Source organism: Pituophis catenifer, unplaced genomic scaffold, assembly GCF_029215685.1.
Source record: "Pituophis catenifer annectens isolate HBS135680 unplaced genomic scaffold, rPitCat1.0.hap2 SCAF_2, whole genome shotgun sequence".
Taxonomy (NCBI): Eukaryota; Metazoa; Chordata; class Lepidosauria; order Squamata; family Colubridae; genus Pituophis; species Pituophis catenifer.
The window spans coordinates 108,868,680-108,892,660 of NW_027256882.1; the positions used below are offsets into that span (position 1 = coordinate 108,868,680).

Consider the following 23,981-nt stretch of genomic DNA (forward strand, 5'->3'; position numbering starts at 1 on the left):
CCATGACTAACAGGCCCAGTTCATGTAACCATTCTTCATATGTTTTAGTCTCCAGTCCCCTAATCATCCTGATTGCTCTCTTCTGCACTTTTTCTAGAGTCGCAACATTTTTTTATAGTGTGGTGACCAAAATTGGATGCAGTACTCTAAATGTGGTCTTCTAAGTCTAAGTGCTATTCATAAGTGCTAAGAGCTGTGGTGGCACAATGGTTAGAATACAGTACTACAGGCTACTTCTGCTGCCTGCTGGCTGCCTGCAAATTGGCAGTTCAAATCTCGCCAGGCTCAAGGTTAACTCAGCCTTCCATCCTTCCGGGGTCAGTAAAATGAGGATCCAGATTGTTGGGGGCAAAATGCTGACTCTGTAAACTGCTTAGAGAGGGCTGTAAAGCACTGTGAAAGCGGTATATAAATCTAAGTGCTATTGCTATTTTGTGAGGATACCCACAAGGTTTTCTGAGAATTCCAAATGTGCCCCCCCAACACAAAAAGACTAGCAACCCCTTTCTAATCATTGAAGCATGAACATACCTTATCCAAAAGCTCTTGATTCCTCTTAATAAAAAGTTGTTTATCTTCTACCCAGTGTGAGTCCTATTTATTTTTTTAAAAAAGAATAAAATATAAAGATATATTTATATATGGCTTTGTTAACCGGTTTTATTAAATTAAATGAATTTAAATTACCATGAATAAAATTAAATCCACTAAATGACTGAACTATGGCTCAATCGATTGACAACTATGATTAAAACATCTGTCACAATGAAAAAAAGTGTTAAAACAATTCAATAATTTTGATAAATTAATGGAAACAATTGTTATTGGGTATTATTGGAAGCATCAAAGTAGTTGCAATCCCCACAAGGACATCTACAGTATACAGTTATCTCTCTCTCACACACAGCAAGATACTTTTATATATTTATTTCTAATTGTTTACAGGCATCCTTTCAGATGCTTGATTCATATGTGCAAAATGTATCTTTCCTAGATAACAAACTAATTCTAATAACTTTAAAAGTAATTGAGACAAACCATATTTTGTAAAGTGTCTACCTGTCCTTTCTGGGCCAGTGTTTTTTCAAGATCTTCTATTTTTGCTCTATATCTCTGGACTTCGGCTTGGAGTTGCTCCTGTGCCTGTTAAAAAGGAGGAAAAAAAGTAGTTTCATTAATCATGATTTTAGATCTCATCAAACTTTCTGAGTTTTAAATTATCTTTAAATAATTTGCAGCTCCTTCTTTTCCTCTGGCAAGCAGCCACATTGCTACTTTGTGCTAATGAAAAGGTCCTTTTGTAACTCTCGCAATACTTTGAGTTTTGAGACCCTGTTCCATTCTACTCTGTTTTTCAAGTAGCATCTTTTTCTGTGACAGAGCTCTTAGCATGTCTTACTCTCTATTACTTTAAAATGATTTGTCTGTGTTATTGTTATCCGATTGCATAGAAATTTTTGTAGCTTTGCTATAGGTTGTTTGAATGAATTAGAAATAAGATAGAGAGGCGAATAGATACACATACATGTTTATGGAATGCATTTGGGTGACAGCTATGTTGACCTTGGTGGATACCAACCTTGGCTTCTCTTTCTGCATCTATTATACCCCCAGTTTGCTCTTGCAGTAACGCATAGGCTCTCTGCAGGGCCTGATATTCTTTTGTTAATTGTCTAAATCGCAACTCTGATTCTTCAGCTGCTAAGCTCTGAAAAAGATAAAGTTTCAGATAAACATTAAGTGTAGCATTGTAAAAATATGGAAGGTGTAAGACAATTCAATTCAAACCTTTATTGTCAGAGTACAACATGTGTACAATGTGATTGGCTGAGCCTCCCTTCGTGCACCCCGCCCCCCAATACAATACAACTCACAGTGAAAAACAAAAACAAAAAAAATAAATAAATCCCTAGCCCAGTGAATCTTACTAACAACCACTCTGTCCTATTGCACCATGTGAACTTATTGCACTCCGCACCGGCCCCGCAAGTCAATCATACTAAGTTGTTGTAGAGTTATTTTTCATTCAGGAGTCTGACAGCCCATGGATAAAAACTGTTCTTCAGCCTGTTTGTGTGGCTGCCTATGCTTCTATATCTCCTTCCCAATGGTAGGAGAATAAAGAAGGGCTGACCAGGGTGTGATTGATTAGAATAGATTGTATCACAATAAGATTGGAATTTATTATGTTAGAAAAACAAAATATTGTATTCTGGAATACACAGGTTAAGAAATCATTTGCAGAGAGCTTCCAGTGAGGAGCCATGGTGAACTAGATGTCTCTGAAGGAGCAAGGAAGACACTGAAGAAGAGATCAGCAGCCAGACATGAATTCTGGCTGACGCATAAAGGAGAGGTCATGAGTTCTCCCACTTGCACACAGAATATCTACTCCTTTTAAGTAGACTGCAGGGACTAAGATTTTTGTGATCAGTTTATGAATTGCAAGGCTGGGAGTTGTGGAATTTCAATTAAGCTCACAGCCATAATGCAGCCTATATGAATGTAAGGTTTGCACTAGCCTAATTTCTTAAACACTTTCAGATGTAACTAATTTACATCTAAAGAGAGATTTTCTGAGTGGCAGGATAAAAAATAATCCTGGCTGAGTCATTTCTTCTGGAATGGTTTTAAAAAAGGTTTTAAAGACTAGTTGCAAAAAGCTTAAGATGGAGTGACTATAAATTTATACATAAAGGATAATTATTTTGAAAAATTGTTTTTGGTAAAGTGCTTTTGAATTAATTGGAATTAAATTGACAAACGAATTAGATCCTTTGTGGAATGTTTTTTGCGTACTATTAAATAGTGCTGACACTTGGTGGATTTTATAAAACAAAGGAAAAGTAATTTGAGCCAGAATAGGATGCTTACTGTAATTATGGAGTTCCATTTGAGCTGAAAGTAATAAAGGCACAGAAACACAAAACAGAAAAAAACAAAGAGGGGGCTTGCCTTTTCTCTTTAATTATAATTCATAATTCACTTTTCACCAGAAAAGTGGCAAAAATAGAGAGGAGACTTGTTAGAGCAACCTGCAGAGAGAGGGATTACACCAGGTTTGCTTCAGAAAATATTTGAGCAACTGGCCAGTAAGTTAGCTGAATCATCTGACATCATCTAAAACAAATGCCTGGAGTTGTAAAATAAATCAATGCAAAGTGGACATTTTGAAGAATAAGACACTATTATAAAAAGAGTGTTGGAAAGTGAAACAGGAAAGATAACCTGTTTCTATTGGAATTTAGAGAGTGAAGAAATTTTGTTTGAGATTGGAGTAACCCAGAATGATTCTGGTGAAGATATTTGAGAAAAGGTTATTAAAACTTTGCCAATATTTTTGGCTGGGTTTGAGGAGGATACAGAGGTTAGACATTGATAAAGTATATAGAATAAACACAAAATTTGAAAGAATAAGAAATCTTCCGAGGTATGTTTTGATGCACTTTGTTAGGAAGAAGACCAAATTTTACAGCATATGCAGCGGTTTTTAAAGAAATTCCTATTAGAGTTTTGCTTAAGAGAAAAAGTATTTTTGACTGAGAAATTAAAGCAAAATAAGGTTCTACTTTGTCCATTTGTCCATTTTGATGGGACAAAGTGGAAGATGTGATTTTTTTTTTAAAGAGCATAGTTTCTTGACTGAATTCTGTCCAGAAATTGAGGGAATTTCTAGAAAAAAAGTAAAGAGGAATTGGAAGAGGTTCAGATGGAGGTTTTGAAGGACATTATGTAAAACGACAACAACAGGTGCGACAAGAAATTGAAAGGGATAATATACATTTGCTAATTATTCAAACTTTATAAAAATAGGGAAGAAAATCTTACTTCATCTAGATCTTCATCTGGTGTTGCTGGTGTTCTGTCTGTCCTGAATGAAGCCATGGATGATGTCTCAGAGTCCATAGAGTCATCATCACCCCCATAAACTGTGTCCAGTACATGCCTCTGTAAAAAAAGCCAAACATTCTAATTCTGCCACCAGCCTAGTTTTCTAGCACAGATAATACTCCATCATATGTCCTCAGTCAGGTATTTGTTGGAGATGCTTCATCTGGGTGACAACAAAATGGCAGCAAATAAATACAGGAACCCATCATTCTTTTCTGCCATTTAGTATTATCTGGATTTTTGAAACCCTATTTTGTTATGAAAATCTAGAATTTGAAGGCAGCAAACTAGCCAAATGGCTCTGCTGATGACTGCAGAAAAGAAATAGACATATCACCCTTGGACAATTTGTCCTTCTACTCCTCATTTCCAATTCTGGCATTCACAATGCAGACATAACTCCAAAGGTTCTGAATAAAAGACCTTTACAGAGTACAACAGGATAGACTTTGCTCTGGGCAGGTTGAAGTCTAACAACTTCACTCACTGTAACAGCATTGCCAAAAAGGCATTAAGAATTGTTAACCTAATTTTGTGAAGCTTCTTCTCTGGTAACATTGTATTGCTAACTAGGGCATACAAAACCTTTGCCAGACCAATTCTCTAATACAGCTTGTCTGCCTGGAATCCATACAGTTTATCAGACATTAATATGATTGAGTGGGTCCAGAGGTATTTTACGAGAAGAGTACTCCACTACTCTACTCACAATAGAATCCCTTATGCCACCAGGCTTGACATTTTGGGCTTGGACAATCTGGAACTGCACCGCCTGCGGTCTGATCTAAGCATAGTACACAAAATTGTCTGCTACAATATCTTACCTGTCAACAACTTCTTCAGCTTCAACCTCAATAATACACGGGGAAACAATCTTTTTTTTTTTTTTTTGCTTTCATTTATATACCGTCCTTCTCCGGAGACTCAGGGTGGCTTACAATGCGTTAAGCAACAGCCTTCATACTTTTGTATATTTATACAAAGTCAGCTTATTGCCCCCACAATCTGGGTCCTCATTTCACCTACCTTTGAAAGGATGGAAGGCTGAGTCAACCTTGAGCCTGGTGAGATTTGAACTTGCAGTAATTGCAAGCAGCAGTTGTTAATAACAGTGCTTTAGTCCACTGTACTACAGGCTCAATACAAACTCAAGGTAAACTGCTCCAAACTCGATTGCAGAAAATACGACTTCAACAACAGAGTGGTCAATGCCTGGAATGCTCTACCCAACTCTGTTGTTACATCCTTAAACCCCCACAGCTTCAACCTTAAACTGTCTACCTTGGACCTCACCCCATTCCTAAGAGGTCCGTAAAGGGGGTGTGCATAAGCACACCAGCGTGCCTACCGTCCCTGTCCTACTGTCCCCATTTATTTGTATTCATTTCCTTCATTCATGTCCATGTTCATATTCATACCTGCTATCATGTACACATTTGACAAACTAATAAATAAATAAATTGACTTAGGAAACCAAAGGAAACTGAGATGCAAATAAACAAGGAAGGATTTTTCCCTAAGACCATTTGCTTCCTCATTAAGCTTGCTTGTTTGGTTATGCAACATCATTTATAGGTCTTACAAGCAATGCTGTGAAAATAGCTGCTGTCTTTTGGATCCCCCTTTTACAATTCAATGATTTAAAAATAGCTTTAGTATATTCAGACTGACTAAGTTAATTAGCAACATCAAACAAGAAAATGAGTCATGCACCAAGCTGACAGAATTGGTTAATCAGCAGGTTGGATAGCAAAGTACTGATGATTTCAGTACTTAAAACTTGCCAAAATGAGTCATGAAGAAGTCTGATCAATGAGAATTTAAATCACACTTATACTACTATGATTTTGTTCTCAGATAAAAGATAAGCCTTACAGAGTATGGTCTACAGTCAGTTTTGCATCTTGCAGAACCACACATGTTAGCAAGAAATTGGCAATGAGTTACATATATGATAGTCTTTTTGTTCAGTTTTCCTGCCTCCATCATTTAATAAGCACAGCTGGATTTATTGTTACTTGAGCAGATGCTTTCTTTCTTTCATATATGGTTTCTACGAGGCCTAATACCTTTCCTTCTGAATGTATTGAGAAATGGGCATGGAATAGAGTAATTTCATGAATTGGAAATGAAATATAATTTAATATATTAGTGCGGTTCAATATAATATGTAAACTTCATTTACCTTAATTGGCTTTGAACTTCTTTTATGCTTCCTCCGTCGAATAAGTTTTTCTCTATCCTAAATAAGAAAACCAAGAAACAGTTACCACTCAGGATACAAAGATAACAGAATAACAGAGTTGGAAGGGGCCTTGGAAGTCTTCTAATCCAATCCCCTGCTCAGGCAGGAAACCCTATACCATTTCAGGCAAATCATTGTCCAATCTCTTCTTAAAAACCTCCAGTGTTGGAACATCCACAACTTCTGGAGGCAAGTTGTTCCACTGATTAATTGTTCTAACTGTCAGGAAATTTCTAGGTTGTTCTCTCCTTGATAAGTTTCCATCCATTCCTCCTTGTCCTGCCTCTCAGGTGCTTTGGAGAATAGATTGAACCCCTCTTCTTTTGGCAGCCCCTTAGCTTTGGAACACTGCTATCATATCACCCCTAGTCTTTCTTTTCATTAAACAGACATATCCAGTTCCTGCAATCTTTCCTCATATGTTTTGTCCTCCAGTCCCCTCATCTTTTTTGCTCTTTTTTGCACTCTTTCTAGAGTCTCAATATCTTTTTTATATTGTGGTGACCTAAACTGGTTGCAATATTGCAAGTGTGGTCTTATCAAGGCATTATATTTGATATTGAGGTATTAACACTTCATGTGATTGTGAAGATATTAAATGGACATATGAGACTGAACCATTCACTCATCTGACTGATTGATTGAGTCATTTATTCATTCCAAGTCCCAATTCCATGGAAATTTTTTGAACTGAACAGAACACAAATAGAAGCAAATCAGAAGAGGAGGAGTTAGGATTATTCCACTAACCCATCCTTTCTATTAGCTATAATATGGCAATAAGCATCATGAAGTTATTTCCAAGGGCTCTTAAAAAAGCTTTTGAAAGGTGATCTGAAAGAAATAAAAGAGGTAGCATATAGAATTTCTTTGGAAATCTTACTTACAGAATAAGTATGGAATAATTCTAGACAAGAATGGGTCAACTTCAGGTTCCTAGGATCTATTCTGTATTTTTCCAGAGACCAAAATCCATCAGACGAAAGAATAATGATTTATATAACTTCAGTTAATGATTTCTGAATATATCACAGCTCAAATATTTGTTTTAACTGATCAAAACTCATTGTTAATTGATCAAAACTCTTTGTTGTTTCATCCACAAACACTGAGCCATTCTTCATTTCAGTTGATAAAAAGTGACTTTTTCATTGAATGCCATTATTAATGCTGGAAGGAGGAACTTTTGCCAACCTAGTGCAAATCTACTGAGAGATTTATTTGTAAATCTTCATACTTCCAATTTCTGTTCACCCCTTTGGTTTATGAATGACATCATTAGGTGAATGGGGATCAATGAGAGGCAGACAAGACAAAGGCAATTTTAAAGGTAAGAATTACAATATTATCAATTTGAAAATGGATGAGAAGCCAGAAAATTTACAAAGAACCCTCCCTCCCTCCCTTATTTCAAGAATACAGAACATGAAATAATGGGTTTAAATTACAAAAGGATATTTTTGTTTTTAAATAATAAAAAAAGTTTTTGTTTTTAAATAATATTGCTACCAAAAGCAGTTTGATATGACACCAATTATTTAGAATGAGGGTGGGGTCCGCTTCATTCAATAAATTCATGTGGAAGCAAGATAGATATCCATAATTATGCTTTAATCTGAATTCCTGCAGTAGGCATAAAGTGGTCTATACAATTACCTTGTAACTGTAGGAAACTCTGATTGCATTTCTGAATAAAGTACTGTATTATTGCCACCTTCCATATTATTTCCTGAGAATGCCTTGAGGCATTTGTGGGGACCTCTATTTCCTCCATTCTTGTAAATGGAGGTGATGCTGACTTCTTGACTTTGCTTTGCAGTTTACCAGATATCAATTTATTTTATTCACCTAATCTCGCAAGCTCAGACATGTCTATTCTGGACTGTATTTCACATTCGTTGGACTTTGTAGAATTCGACACATTTCTAGAGCATCTAGTTTAGAAAATGCTATATTGAAGTATATTATTCATAATGCAATTTCTTTTAAATTGTATAATCCTACAAGATCTTGTTTCTTGTTTCTTAGTTGATGAAGACTTAATAAACTTACTCTTGTCAGCTCATCAATTATGTTTTGTTGTTCTATAACTTGGAGCTTCAAAAATTCGGTTTCTTGTTCTTCATTTGCTTGATCAAGATCATTGAGTGATTTTAATTTCTTCAGAGGAGGATGTGATACCATCTTTTCTTTCTATACAACAACAACAACAAAAAAAAAAAAAACAGGAAAGCCAGCTTTCTTTTTAGATTTTTTAATTTTTTTTTACTTGATTGGATATTATACTATATTATTTCTCATATTTTATTTTCCACCCATCTTAAACATTGAATTATAGATGTTAGAGTTATCCCCCCCTCCTTCCATGGCATGGTTTTAAATTACTGATGTGTTGAGAGAAGGGAAGATACACGTCTCTTTATGGAAAAACACTCAGGGAAGCATTCAACTATGGATATTGTGTGTATTTATAAACAAATAGACAAAATGGAACTCAGTGGGACTTCTAAATACAAATGCTTAGGATATAGTGGCTTGGCTCCCTAGAAAAATCATCCAGGCCATTGTTTATTGCATCTGTTTGATTCCTACATATAAACTGTAGCAAATGGCTTTCAAAACATGAAAAAACAGGAATGGAAAAAAACAAATTGTGATCCAGGAGATAGACACTTGAATTCCTAGAAAATTCAATGGTTCCAAGAAAAATAGCTTTTGCAATGTTAACCCTGGAGAATTAAGGGAATAATGAAAATGAATCCCAGAGCAATCTTTTTTTTTTTTTTTTTGAAATAGAAGTTCAATTTCGAATCGAGCATCACTGCAGTGCCTTCTAACTCATGTCCTTTTTGCTAAATTGAAGTGGGGCACCAACAACTCCAGGATTAAAAAAGTTCTTTTTTGGTGTCTTCTAGACCCCCCAATCTGAATCTCCAAATTTGATTCAAGTTGTTGCCATAATTCTATGCCATTTTGAGGAAATAGGCTGCAGTTTAAAATAAAGAAAAATATCTTAAAAACCAAAAAAAACAAAAAAACCCAACTACCAACCCAATGAAAAATTATTTCACCCCATATTGGTTGGGCATGATACATTCTGCTTTTTTCTTTGTTACAATTTTTTTAAACATAAAAGGTCAGGATAACATTGACTGGATGTTAGTCCTTTCAGCTCTTCATACCCTGTTATGACACCTAAAAGGCTATTATCAAAATACGATTATGGCATTTCCTTTAATAGTTATATTCCAAGAACTGAAAACAAACAAATGATTAAAAAAACAGAATAAATTTGAATTCTTGGTACAAACCATCTCTAAATTTTCCTTAGTGATTGCTTTAAGTTTCTCCTCCATGCGCTGCAACGACTGCATGAGTTCATCATTTCTTTTAGAGAGGCACTTATTTCTTTCCAGAAGAGGTTTGCATTGTTTTTCAGCTTCTCGAACACGTTTCAACTGCAAACAAAATGCTAATTAATTAACTAGATAGATAGATTACGCATCTATAGTACATGCATCCACTAACACGTATACAGGTAGTCCTCAACTTGCAACCACAATTGAGCCCAAAATTTAGGTTGCTAAGTGAGAAATTTGTTAAGTGAGTTTTACCCCATTTTACAACTTTTCTTGCCACATTTGTTAAGGAAACCACTGCAGTTTTTAAATTAGTAACAGGGTTGCTAAGTGAATCTGGTTTCCCCATTGACTTTGCTTGTCAGAAGGTTGCAAAAGGTGATTACATAACCCCGGGACACTGCAATCGTCATAAATGTGAGTCACCTGTCAAACATCCAAATGTAAATCACATGACCATGGGAATGCTGAAACAGTCATAAATGTGAAAAATAGTCATATGTCACTTTTTCCAGTGCTGCTATAACTTTGAATGGTCACTAAGTGGACTGTTGTAAGTCAAGGACTACCTGTACATTTTGATTGACAAATATATATATTTATACAGTTTCTGGAATGGAAATGTTTAAAACATTATTTCTTCAAGAAGTTATCATGTTGATTCCTATATCACACTAACTTCAAAACAAACTACAAACTACGGCTTAGAATATTATATGAATCAGATCAATAGAACACAGTTTGAGGGGTAGAATTTCAAGCTTTGATTTTCTTTTAAGATGCCATCTACAGATCTTAAAATAATGATAATGTCATTTGGCTCTACGAAACATGTTTCATCAGAGTTAAAAATATTGATGACTTCATTATGGCAAGAAATGCCACTTCTGACTTTCTTATACTTATTATCCTGAAATGTTGTTTAAGTATCTATAGCCCAAAAATAAATTTAACGTAAGAATCCAACCTAACTACTGTTCATAACAGTATGAATGAGAGGCCATGTCATGCCTTATTTCTTATTCTTCTAAGAAGAGAAAGAATAGTTGCTATTCTATTGCTGGTATTAAAATATGTATAATATCTAGTGCTGGAAAATTTATCATGTGAAACTAAGAAGAGGGGCTATCTGCCAGGGACTGATTTTACATCATTATTTATGAAATAAATTAGAATTGCCTGGGTTCACACAACACGCAGTGTTACAAAAGCATGAATTATGGAAGATAGCGGTCAGATCGATAACATGATGAATTTGCTATAATGATTAATCTAGGTGCACGTCTACCTATGGCCATGGAAATTTACTGGGTAAATTTAGATCAATCATTCTCAGTCTAACTCGATTCAGATAGTTATCATCTGTTGTCCTGCTCCTAACTAGAGAACTTCAATCCTCTTCCACTGAAATGATCTCACAGGAGATCATAAACTTTAGTCCCACCTTAGGAACAAAGCCAGCTGGGTGACCTTGAACCAGTCACTTCCTCAGCCCAAACCACTTCTGAAAAACCTTGCCAAGGAGATTGCAGAAATTTATCCAGAGAATCAGACATGATTGAACAGAAGAAAAACAAGTATGAATAAAGCTGATGCACCTCTGCAATATTATTTATCATTTATGATTTTGACATTGCTATCCCAGATATTTTACATTAAATAAAAGGTTCAGAAACTGCTAAGGTACCATACCAATTCATTACGTTCATCCACAAGCAGAGTGTTCCTATCCTCAAGCTTCCGAATAGTAGCATTGAGTTCTGCCATTCTCTTCTGATTTCTACGTAGATCCTACAAATGTTTGTCAAAGAAAAATAATTTGACACAGTATTATTTATAGGCAAGTGTTGAGATCCTTGACAGAAATTATGAATCACAATAAAGATGAAATTGCAGGATTCAATCTGTGTCAGTCACTGGGACCAAAGGTTTAGTCTTCTGAGCTTTCCAGACTCGTGGTGGAGCCCATCCTCAGGGACGTTCTCTCTCATCACGGTGATGAAAGAGAAGATCCCTGACTATGGGCTTCACACATAGTCAATAGTAACAAATATTGTGAGGTTCTTGGTGGTCCCTAAGTTTGGTTGTTTTCTTGCAGATATTTCATTACCATACTTGGTAACATCATCAGTGTACTGGTGGTGTTACTAGTTTGGTAAAAAAAAAAAAAAAAACCAAACAAACAAAGCCCAGAGAGCACCAAGGAACCCAGAGGTCAACCCTGAGATACAAATATTCTCTTCTATCAGTAACCAATACTGACAAATATAAGTCAGCAGTGTCTCGAGAACCACATATTGTGCATCCTTCCTAAACATATAACATTGTATTTTATGTAAACAAGAATGTGAGCATATATTTCTAAATCAGTAAGTGGCTTTAGGCAAACTTCTATGTCACACTCTTAGTGTACAATTGGATCTTCAACAAGGGAACATTAACAGCAGGCTTTTACAAGCTCTTTTATAAACTGTTGAGTTAATGAATATAGAATGTTTGAGTGTTTCAAAGGTTCTGCATAAATGCCAATCATTTTCCTCCTCCTCCTCCTCCTCTCTTGTTTTGAATTAACTACACAATTGAATCAGAACTGAAATGCAGCCTACGAATTGCCACAAGAGGGAGTATTGTATAATTCATGAGTAGATGCCACTCATGGAAAGCAGAGCAATGATGCAATAAACGGACCCAATCAAAATCCCAGTGTGATGAAATAGAGCATGCTTCTTACAGGACTACTGCAGTGTTCCGAGCCATCTCCTGCTCTGCCAGGGATCTCTCTTTTGGGACTGCTCATGTTGCATTCAGCCTCCTTAACCAAAAACAGTTGTTCATCCAATGCTTCTTTCTGTAGCTGAAGCTTCTGAACATATCCTGTCAGGGTCTCCAGCTCTTTCTCCAAAGAAAAGATAGTTCTGTCTTTTGCTTTGATCTCATCCATCTGAATGAAGATACATGAGAACAGTGATATGGCATAAGTTCAATCATGAATTCATTTATTTGAATACATTTTGCAAGTAATGGATCTTCAGGGTTCATACTGTATGTTTCAGCATTGGTTACAGCAATTTCTTCTCTGAAACTGTAAGACCATAAAATAGTTCAGTGCATATAAGGATATACTGTACCTATTTAAAATTAAACATGATTTTTAAGTTACGTATTTTGTCTGTACCATTAACTGGTTTTAATGTAATATTCCATGGCACAAATAGTGGCACAAAAGAATACAAATAAACAAGCAAACAAGCAAATCTGTATGTTGATATTTTAAATGTAATTTTTAATTGTCCTTACATTAGAAACCCGTGGCAAGTGTAAAGCCTGCAACATCTACAGGTAGCTTGGTGCAACATCTACAGGTAGCTTGGTGCAAAGACCACCTAATTCATACATTCTATCTCAGGTTTGAGAAACAGTCCGATCAGTTAGCATCATTCTGAAAATATTCTGGTTTGAACCTGAATTTTGAGTTAAATATGAGAAGTAGAACCCTGTTCCACTATAGCAGGGGTGTCAAATTCGTGTCATCAGGTTGTCATCATGTGACAACATATCGCAACTTTCCCCCCTTTGTTAAAACAGGCTGGGCATGGCCAGTGTGTAACACATCCGGCCTGCAGGCAGTGAGTTTAACACCCCTACACTATAGATAAAACCTAGTAACATCATCAGTGCACGGATGATGTTACTAGTTGGTAAAAAAACAACCAAGCCCAGAGAGCACCAAGAAATCCACAGATCAACCCTGAGATACAAATATTCTCTTCTGTTTTTTTCTTTTCTTTTCTTATTTACTGGTTGTCATTCAGCTAACAAGAAAAATGAGGGAAGACTTTATGGCAGTTCTACATTTGATATCCTCAGCTCTACGAAACTGGTGAATCTCTCAGCAGTTTGTTTTTCATTTTTGGTAAAGCCAAAACCATTATTGACTGTGTGACACAGTGTTGGCTAGCAGAAGCCAAATTCTTCTAGTTAAGAATGCAGTCACATATTATGGAAATTATGGTGATATTTATCAAGAATGGGAGCTTTGTGTTGAATTTCCATAAATTATAACACAGAAAAATGAGTTTGGAAAATACAGAAGGAATACAACTTGAAATTGCCAGTCAGAGATTGCTCATTAAGTAAATAGACTAATCTTCCTCTGCTTCATTGAATAGAAGCTATTCTGATCAATAATCATAATCATAATACAAGTCTATAAATTTTGTTATCTGGATCTTTCAAACTTTACAAAAGAGCTAAGAATCAAAATCTTTTATCATTTTGATTAACTATGATCTATTCCTGCTAATGGTATAGGCACATTCAATTCAGACTAGCATCACCCTAGAATTAGGTATTAGATACTGTATAATTGATTACCACAAACAGCAGAAGCATCCCAAGATTACTATATCTCTGTCACTCCCACGGCAGTTTCTGCCCCAAGATGCCATTTTCATTCCCTCCTGTATATCCTACTCCAAATGGGAGCAACAAAAGGATTTATTCTTTAGAGAATACATACACCTTAGATGCTGCTATAGGAAGGTTCACAGAGTGATGCATTCTGAGTTCCTTGCATTAACCTTTGTTCTAAGCATCACCTCAGGGTGATGCCCACAGAGTGGCTGGCCAGGCTAACCATCTGCCTTGAAATCTCCTAGCCTTAAAGTTATTTGTGGCCCAGTGCAAAATGGATTAGGGCCATCCAGGGTTACTGTTCTTTGCAGGGGCTTCATTTTGCCTAATAATAGGGCCAGCTTTGACAATCAGAGAAACTGCATGATGATTCAAAGATCTATTGATTTTGTCCCCAATTGACAGAACATTCTGGGGAAGAAAATTATTTTCATTGGATGAGAAGAAAAAACAAACAAACACCAGATCAAATAAAAAAACCTGCAGAAGTTTCTACATAGAATTTTGCACTCAAAATCTTAACAGCTGCTTTACAAAAATGTAGTAACATATTTGAATTAAGGCCTAATTTATAATATGTTTAATTTGGTAAAACGTGTTTTGACCCAACAAGCACGAGAGACTATAAAGCTGTCAGAATGTTTCTATCCTTGGCTAGTTTTAACTCAGATGCAGTATGATGGAATCTATACCTACCCAAGATGTTACTGACATAGTGAAATATGCATTGTGATGTTATGACCAGAGATGGTATTCAGCTGGTTCGGACCAGTTCAGGCGAACCGGTAACAGAAATTCCATCCCAGCTTTATTTTATTTTTATTTTATTTTATTTCGAGTTTATATACCGCACCTTCTCCCAAGGGACTCAGGGCGGTGTACAGCCAGATAAAAACATACAATACAAACATTAAAAACAAATAAAAGGATATATATATTAATTTGGCCCCAATTTAAGATAACAAACCAATTAAAAAATTAAAAATATGTTTAAAAAAAATGTTAAGCCAGCCCGGCTTGCTGAAAAAAGAAAGTTTTAAGGGCGCAGCGGAAGGCACCGAGGTCTTGGATTCTCCTTATCTCTGGGGGCAGCTGATTCCAGAGGGTAGGTGGCCCCACAGAGAAGGCCCTCCCCCTGGGGGTCACCAGCCTACATTGTTTGGCTGATGGCACCCCGAGGAGGCCCTCTCTGTGGGAGCGCACAGGTCGGTGGGAGGTCATAGGTAGCAGCAGGCGGTCTTGAAGATAACTAGGTCCTATGCCATGGAGCACTTTAAAGGTGGTAACCAACACCTTGAAGCACACCCGGAAGACCCCTGGGAGCCAGTGCAGCTCATGCAGGAGCGGTGTTATGTGGGAGCCCCAGGCGGCTCCCATAATTACCCACGCGGCCGCATTCTGGACCAGTTGGAGCCTCCGGGTGCTCCTCAAGGGGAGCCCCATGTAAAGACTGTTGCAGTAGTCCAGGCGCGAGGTGACGAGGGCGTGGGTGACTGTGCACAGGGAATCCCGATCAAGAAAGGGCCACAACTGGCGAATCAGGCGAACCTGACAGAAGGTCCCCCTGGCTATAGCTGTCAGATGTTCCTCCAAGGACAGCTGCGTATCCAGGAGGACTCCCAGATTGCGCGCCTTCTCAGCGGGGGCCAAAGACTCGCCCCCAATAGTCAGTGATGGAGTCAACTGACTATATTGGGATGCCGGATATGCCGTCCTATTTAGGCATGTTTTTGAGGCTGGGCACATGCACGGAAGGCGCACACATGAGCAAAGCGCATGCACGGAAGGCTGGGCGCACACGCATTCACATTTGCAAACCGGTAGGGAAAGTAAGTGAATACCATCCCTGGTTATGACCCAAGCTCCATCCTTTTGTACTACAACATAATTTTGTTATGATGTTGCAATGCACATTTCTTCATTGCACATCTTTCTCAGTGGAAACTTATGCCTAAGTGGGCTGAATCCAGATCTTCATCCCTGCTCTCAGTCACAGAAGTTGGGGCTGATTTTGGCATTTTTTCTTCATTTTTCAATGAAGGTGTTACAGGTTGCTTTAGCATTTGAAAAGATCAGTTACGACAGTTCTATATGGATTATTCCTTCTTGTCTTGCAAGTCTAACCATGAAGTATACAAATAAAATACTAAATTAAAAAAATCATCTTTAAACTAGCAACAAATAACCAAGCAGATAATTTATTTAAATCTCATTTCCCATTTTCTAGTACTCCATGTTTTTTCAATACTTGTAGCCAGCAATTATTCCCACTTGGAAACAATATATTCATTGTGTGATACCAGCTAATCAGGGATCACATGGTAAACATACCATCCTACAACTACAGCAGAAACTGCAAATGATAAAAATACTGTCATTCCCTTAATAGTACAATACAGTGTTCAAATCTGAAAATGCATATCAAATTTAAATCAACTGAATTAAAATCCCTGATAAAGATACCAGTTTATATCTGGCACACAGAGTTTAAATTAACAAATTTCCAATTGTCGTCCACAATTAAATGATCACAACAGAGTTGCCACTATTTTTCCTGGTTGACATATAATATCTCAGCAATACTTCTGGCTGATAGAGGTATTCTTTTAGATGCTTCAATCTCATTTTTTTTGCTTATTTATTTGGTCTTTAAAGATCACTAATTATATCATGAATAGGAGTTAAGTACTAAGTTAGCTCCTGTAGAAATGGGCTCAATATATTATCTGCTATGTTTCAGATTAACTGAAAGTTTTGATACAACTTTAAGGTTATAGTGAAGCCAAAATACCGTATGTATATAATCCAAGCAGGAGTTTAGCTGAGCTGTAAGTATTTCTGCTCTAAAGCCATTCAGCATATTTCCTGAAATTTCAATTATCCAGCTTGTTGGGCACCAGAAATACACCCCCAATTTTAAACTTAATTGCAGTACAGTTACTGATTAGCATTGTACTTTTGCTATAGTCCAACTTAGTCCAAGCAGAATGTGGAAAGGTGACATACAAATAGAGATCCCATTACAAGTGGTATAGCGATAATGGCATATATACTTAAAGACATATCTTGCAGAAAATATTATCTCTGTATTCTTCACTTCATTCACAGAACTTAATGCTTAATTGCACAGTGGCATCCCACATCCTGCCCCAATAATCAATTAAACTTGCTTGGTCAGCATAAGAGAGAGCTGGCCTATTTGTTCTAACAAATGGGGCATATTTCCTTTCTTCTACCTCAAAAGCTGTCCCCATTGCAAACCGGTAGTAAAGTTAAGAAGAATCCACCCCTGGTACTGATAGTCACTTTTAAGACTTTCAAAGCATAGGGCTAAATTAAGGAACCATCTATATCCATATATCATATCTGGTTCAGCCGGATAGGCATTGTCTGGATCCCATCAGGTAAAAAATGTCAGTCGAATGGAGCTCAGGACATGAGCCTTTTCTGCTCTAGTGCCTGCCCTATGGAACATTTTTCCTCTGGAGATTGGGTTGTCCCTGATACTGCTGGTCTTTTGTAAGGCCGTAAAGGCCTCGTTGTGTACTCAGGCCTAGGGCCCTGAGTGAGTGAAGGGATTTGACTCCTGACCAGGGAATCAATCAATCAATCAATCAATCAATCAATCCAAAAACAGTGACTATGCTAATGAAACATAGATCTCTCCATTTCAACTCAGCACTAGAACAGACGCAATTGAAAATATTTCACCCATCAGCTACCTGTGTTTCAGTTTATTGAATTGGAGTAGTCCAGCCTTTCTCTTTCTACCGTAGTACCTTATGACATGTCTCAAGGGTGAATAAATTAATCTGAAAATAAATTATTTAGGTCTCTAATGAGCAATTGTTCATTGCTGTACACTAGCTGATCTTTCCACATAATTAAGTGACAACAGGCAAAGATCACTGTAGGAAAAATATGTCAATATTTTATGAGAGCACGAAGAAAACACAAAACAAAACAACCAAAATGGGAGTTCAGTAAAAATAAATTATTCCTGGAGGCAGACAATCAGGCAACACTGTGTAGATCTTCAAGACATCTTTTAAATATAACTGGAAAGCCAGTTTGGTCTGTTTGGCACAGGTGTCAAACTCGCGGCGTCATGTTGCCGTTACGTGATATACCATGACATTTTTCCCCTTTGTAGAGCTGGGGTGGGCGTGACCTGCATGTGATGCATCTGGCCCATGGACCGCCAGTTTGACACCCCTGGTCTAGTGGTTAAGGTTTGGTCTAGTGGTTAATGTCTTATAAGAAAATACAGCTTATTTAGGTTTTTTTTTTAATGTGGCTCTCCATCCAGAACTTTTAAATTATTAGTACACTATTGGTTTTAACGCCAAAGATTTCCTCAACAGCAAGTCATTCAAAACTCAGGCACCAAGTTGTGAGAGAAACAAAACTCAGGCACTCACATACAAGTTGTGAGAGAAACACAACTGAGATACAACTGTATCTGAGATACAACTGTGCAGAATTCCATGGCACTTTTTCTAAAGTATGCATGGGACTAAAACTTCAATGGCATGTGGAAAAGCATTTTGAAGACAAGAAGGTACACAATTGTGGATATTAGTTTAAACACTCATATGATTTTGAGTAATATTCATGGAGAATCTTCTATTGTCACTAAACGCGTATCGTACCAGCACAAAGCAATGACAGCATAAACTGGTTCAATAAAATGCATGAAGATAACTGTATCTTTTTTTTTAGTGGACACGGTATGGTTTCCCCCTCTATCTAATATGGTCACATTTCTTTATTTTAGAATCCTTATTCTTGGCTCAGCCTCTTATTTTACAGTGCAATTTTTGTGCCTGAGTATTGACTTTTAAAGTATCCTGTGCTGGTAACAGTTGGAAAGATGAACTACTAATATGTTTTCTTCATGTTGATATTACTAATCAGGCTAATTCTGATAAACACAGAAGTTTGCATTATAACATACTTATAATGCATGGTAGGTTTGGAGGGCAGATCTCTCTAAGTAGGCAATCAAAATCTTTGCATATAGTGTAATGAGAATCACAGGAAAGGTTATGCAGTATGCACATTGAGTCATAAACATGGCTGGATATTTAGATACGTTACTAACCAGTCTGCGAATGTCCCTCTCACTCTCCCACTTGATCTTAGAGATTGCCTCCTGGTGGGACTGATGCTCACTCCGGAGGTCTCCGGCTTTAATCTTATCAGCTTGGATCATATTATTTAGGGCTTCGTCCACCTGCTTCTTGGCAGACTTCAGTTCAGTAATTTCTTGCAAAAGTTTAAGGCGCTCAGAGTCAAATTGTTTCCTGGCCTCTTCACGAGCCTCAATGCTCAGGGCTGTCCGTACTTTATCGCTACTCCCTTCCCGCAATGCATACAGTGCTGACTTGAGTCTCTGGATTTCACTGTCTCTGATTTTCATCGTCCGTGACATTTCTTGCTCATGCTGTTTGATAAGGTTTTCCCGGACAGCTTGTAGCTCCTTCATCTTCTCCTCATGGAGTTTAGCTTTGAGTTCAGTGATCTGCACTGTCTGTTTGCGCTGTTCTAATTCCCGGATCCGTTTTGTTTCTTGGATTTTTTCCCTTTCAAGTTTGTTCACCTACAGAGTAAGAAGAGAAAAAGAAGAGAAAATGGATACCAGCAACATTATCACCATCATCCAAAGCCTATAATTACACAGGATCTTCAGTTTTATAAATGTTCACACAAGCTGTAATTTGTGCACAATTGCAAATAACTTTCAGTTACCAAAAAGGCTAAAAAACAGTTCAGATGTGTAACAAAGTTCTATGCTTTCAACCAAACCTTAATTGAAGAGTGCACTATAATTAAAATCTATTAATTCACATCTTATTAAAAAGTACACATTTATCTTTTTATATATATTTTTGGGAAACTCATACAGAACTATAGGCCTGATCTATAAACTTAAAATGAAATATGCTATTGCTGTTATTTTGTATTCAAATTCAGTGGATTTTAGGATGCCAGACTATATAATTCCCAGAAATAATCTTTCCCTTAGTATATGTTCGTTGAAAACACCTAAATATAAAAGTTGTGTATTCAGAGCATTTAATAATATTTCTCTTTACATGACCAAAAGGAATGACTGATGTGGCAAAACCGAGAAAACAAGACATTATCAAAACAATTATTTTTTCCTCAAAGCATCATCTGAGAAACGGTTTCAAATATAGTAAATAGGAGGCTGAAAGACAATTTGGTTTAATGTTAAATATATTGGACTATAATCCAGAAGACAGCAAGTTCTGATTTTATCTAAGGTATAAAGCCTGCTGGATGACTTTGGTCCAGTGATTTTTTTCCCCAATCCTAGGAAGAAGAATGTTGTCAAGAAACCTGCAGAGATTTTAATATAGTCTCCAGGAGTCAAGACTGATTTAAAGGAACACATATACAAAAGGATGCTGCATTACTCCCCCCTCCAAAAGGTGTTCTGCCCCCTTCCGGATTCCCAAGGATATTGACACACACCAACGGTCCTTATCAAATTTATTAAGAATAAACTTTATTCCAGTTTATAAATATTGTCCAAAGTTGAGAATTGACTCAAGCTTGAGTCAAAAATTAAATATCTAAAAAAACCCAAATACTGAACAAAAGATTGCACCCTACTTTATATGAATTATTTTCTACTGTAGTAATACTGTGTTTTCCTGAAAATAAGACCTCCCCTGAAAATAAGCTCTTCCTGAAAATATCTAAACGCATGCGCAACCGGTCCCCGCCATTTACTTTAGTTAGGGTTAGAGAGACAGAGCTGGAAATCAAGTAAGATGGCAAGAGGAGCCCCGTCTTGCTCCACGCGCCCCAAAATAATAAGACCTCCCCGAAAATAAGGCCAAGTGCTTATTTCAGGGTTCAAAAAAATATAAGACAGGGTCTTATTTTCGGGAAAACACAGTATTAGATATACTCTACTGAAATTTTTCAATATCTTGACTCTCTTGAGATTTCAGACAAGGGATATGTACATGGGTGCTTTTTGTGTGTGAGAGGGTGTGTGTATGTTCTGTTTGGTTACTGCTGAATCATTTTAAAATCTGATGATTCTTTTCTTCAGTCTTCCACAAAGTAAGGTTCATATGGTGAAGTTAAGACCCAAACTGGTAATCTTTGGGACTGTTGGAAACATTTGGGATTCTGAGAAGATTTTGTGGGCCAAATTTCTCCCCCTCAAGCTGGAAAACTGCTGACACCTGCCTTGCCACTAGTATACACCTAGCTATTCTGTCTTAACTTTACTTCCTCTGACTTCTCATATGGGCCCTATATGGGTCCAAACACATTCTTGTAAATCCAAATTATGCTGAATATGCTTTTCATAGAATACATAGAATACATCAAATCAGAATAACAGAATAATAAAGTTGGAAGGGATCTTGGAGCAGTGGTGAAATCCTCCACGGGCTGCCCGCACATGCGTGGTGCGCAACAAATGCACACTGAGTGCACGCATATGCAGTGTGTGCCAAACTCATGCTGTGTGCGCGTGAATGCACAGTATGTGCCAAACGCATGCTTCACGTGGAAAAAGGACCCTTTTGAAGGTAAGTAGAACAGCTGGGGGGGGAACAGCTACGCCACGTGATTTAGATTCGCTAGAAAGCAGGATTTCTTGCTTTCTAGTGAATATAAATCGCGCAGCACAGCTGATTGTCAGAAATACTGGTTCGGATGAACCGGAAGCTTTTTTAAACTACAGGTTTGCCCAAACCAGTGCGAACCGCACTGTCCTGTCTTGCAGATCTTCTAGTCCAACCTCCTGCTCAAGCAGGAAAACCTGTTTCATTTGAGACAAATAGTAATCCAATCTCTATTAAAAATCTCCAGTGTTGGAGCACCCACAAATTCTGGGGGCAAGTTATTCTACTGATTAATTGTTCTCACTGTAAGGAAATTTCTCCTTAATTCCAGGTTGCTTCTCTCCTTGATTAGTTTCCATCCATTGCTTCTTGTTCTGCCTTCCAGTGCTTTGGAAAATAGGTTGTCTCCATCTTCTTTCTGGCAGCCCCTCAAATATTGGAACATTGCTATCATGTTACCCCTAGTCCTTCTTTTCATTAAAATAGACAGGACCAATTCCCAAATCAGCATTTTTTTTAATTTAATTTTATTTATTTTAATTTGATTTATATGCCACCCTTCTCCGGAGACTCAGGGCGGCTTACAATGTGTTAAGCAATAGCCTTCATACTTTTGTATATTTATACAAAGTCAGCTTATTGCCCCCATAATCTGGGTCCTCATTTTACCTACCTTAGAAAGGATGGAAGGTTGAGTCAACCTTGAGCCTTGGAGAGATTTGAACTTGCAGTAATTGCAGGCAGCAGATGTAAGTGGATGTTAATAACAGTGCTTTAGTCTGCTGAGCCACCAGAGCTCCTTATGTCTTTAATCATAGGATAATACTTTAAAAAATCATGGCAAGAGGTTCAGTGGATCTCAAGGAATATGTCCTGGGAATATTAGTTATCATGAGCTCCAAATTGTCTAATCATGACTTAAAGATAATTTTTTAAAAAGTTTATTCCTAGATATATACCTCAATGTGCAAAAGCTACTCAAAATATTGGCCATGTAAAAAGTCAGGAATGTTTAAAAGTGATGGAAAATATAAAACAACAAAAACTGAATGATGATGAAATGATAGTAAAGTATAAACTATTCAGTTGGTGACTTTCTCCATACAAGCTTTTTATTATGGTGGGGGAGTAAAAGTTGTATGAAGAGAAATTAGGGTTCCCAAGTGATAATATAGGTGAAGAGGCAGTTATCTGCTTGCCACGGTTCCAGTGTGGCATTCTCATTATCTTGCTGTCATTTTTTTATGCTTTGCCTTAGCTAACCATGTGATAAATGTCATATCTAGTCTAGCCTTTAGATAACAGTTTTTTCCTTTCATTTATCTGAAATCTGATGACAAGCCTCCTGCAGTGTGTATAAATCCCAACCTGAAATTATGATTACAGTTTCCACTCTCTATCAGCCCAAGAGCAACATACAGTAGATCTTGCTTCCTCCACACGGAGTTCAAAAGAATCATAATGCTTGTCCCTATAAATATTTCATGGTACATTTGAAAATAACATAATGCCTTTTTGCAAGGTAAGAGGCTTTCAGCAACCTCATGAGGTAGACCACAAATGCAATGCAACAATAACAAACACAGTTCAATAATGGAAAATTTCTGAGGCACCATTTTGATTTAATGTTAAGACTGACAAATTTCTGTAAACATTCTATAAAAAAATTCTGCTTTAATTATATAAGATTTTTCTTTGTCTTTTGAATAGTTCAACAAATAGAGCAATAATTAGGGGGAAATGAAAGTTATGGAGGAAATGAGGAAAAATCTGACAGAAAAAAAATGCCACTGGTAACTTCAAATTAACTAACTCAGTGTAATATGGGGATGAGGAACCTGTGACCTTTTAGATGTTTCTGAATTACAATTCTCATAGATACATTCAGCATGGTAATGATGACAAAGGTTGCCAGCTATAGTTCAGGACCACCAGGTTCCTTGCTGTTATACACTGGTCATGGTAAAATCTTTATGAAACAGTATAGACATCAACGAAGACAGACGAAAGTTAGAGACAATTGTTAGGTTTTTTAAAAAATTTTTTAAATATATTTTATGCAAGCAAAATTCAGTATTTCACATGAAGGGAATAAGAAAGGAATGAAGACATACATGTGGAAGAGAATGTGATTAGGTGTAACCCTAAATAATATAAATATACACTATTTATAATCGTATTTTATTTTATTGCCTGTCTTCCATTCCATTTCATTTTAATTTGAGTAATTTCAGCAGGTTCCCGTTTTCTTTTATTTTTCAAATTGTCTCCTAAGGCTCGCCCTCTGATTGTCAATATAACTGATACAATAATCAGCTGTCAATACAACTTATATGTTCACTGCTGTGGATTTGGGGACATTCCAGATTATTTTATGTATATATCAGGGGTGGGTTCTACTTACCTTTACTACCGGTTCGCAGCAGGGCTGTGCACACATGCTTGCTTCGCTCACACGCA

The 23,981-nt window shown here is 37.0% G+C and overlaps 1 protein-coding gene across 2 annotated transcripts in view; it reads right to left on the reverse strand.

The window, feature by feature from the left end:
• JAKMIP2 (janus kinase and microtubule interacting protein 2) overlaps positions 1-23,981 on the reverse strand; it is a 41,623-nt gene that overhangs the window by 11,842 nt on the left and 5,800 nt on the right. Inside the window, exons 2-11 of one of the 2 annotated variants that reach the window (XM_070933950.1) lie at positions 19,013-19,510; positions 12,227-12,436; positions 11,188-11,286; positions 9,448-9,594; positions 8,189-8,329; positions 6,077-6,133; positions 3,829-3,948; positions 1,580-1,708; positions 1,060-1,143; positions 532-594 (exon numbers count right to left, since the gene is read on the reverse strand). In XM_070933950.1, the coding sequence (XP_070790051.1) occupies positions 532-594; positions 1,060-1,143; positions 1,580-1,708; positions 3,829-3,948; positions 6,077-6,133; positions 8,189-8,329; positions 9,448-9,594; positions 11,188-11,286; positions 12,227-12,436; positions 19,013-19,510 (1,548 nt within the window). The remainder of the gene's footprint in view (positions 1-531; positions 595-1,059; positions 1,144-1,579; positions 1,709-3,828; positions 3,949-6,076; positions 6,134-8,188; positions 8,330-9,447; positions 9,595-11,187; positions 11,287-12,226; positions 12,437-19,012; positions 19,511-23,981) is intronic. The other variant, XM_070933951.1, reaches the window with a different exon arrangement.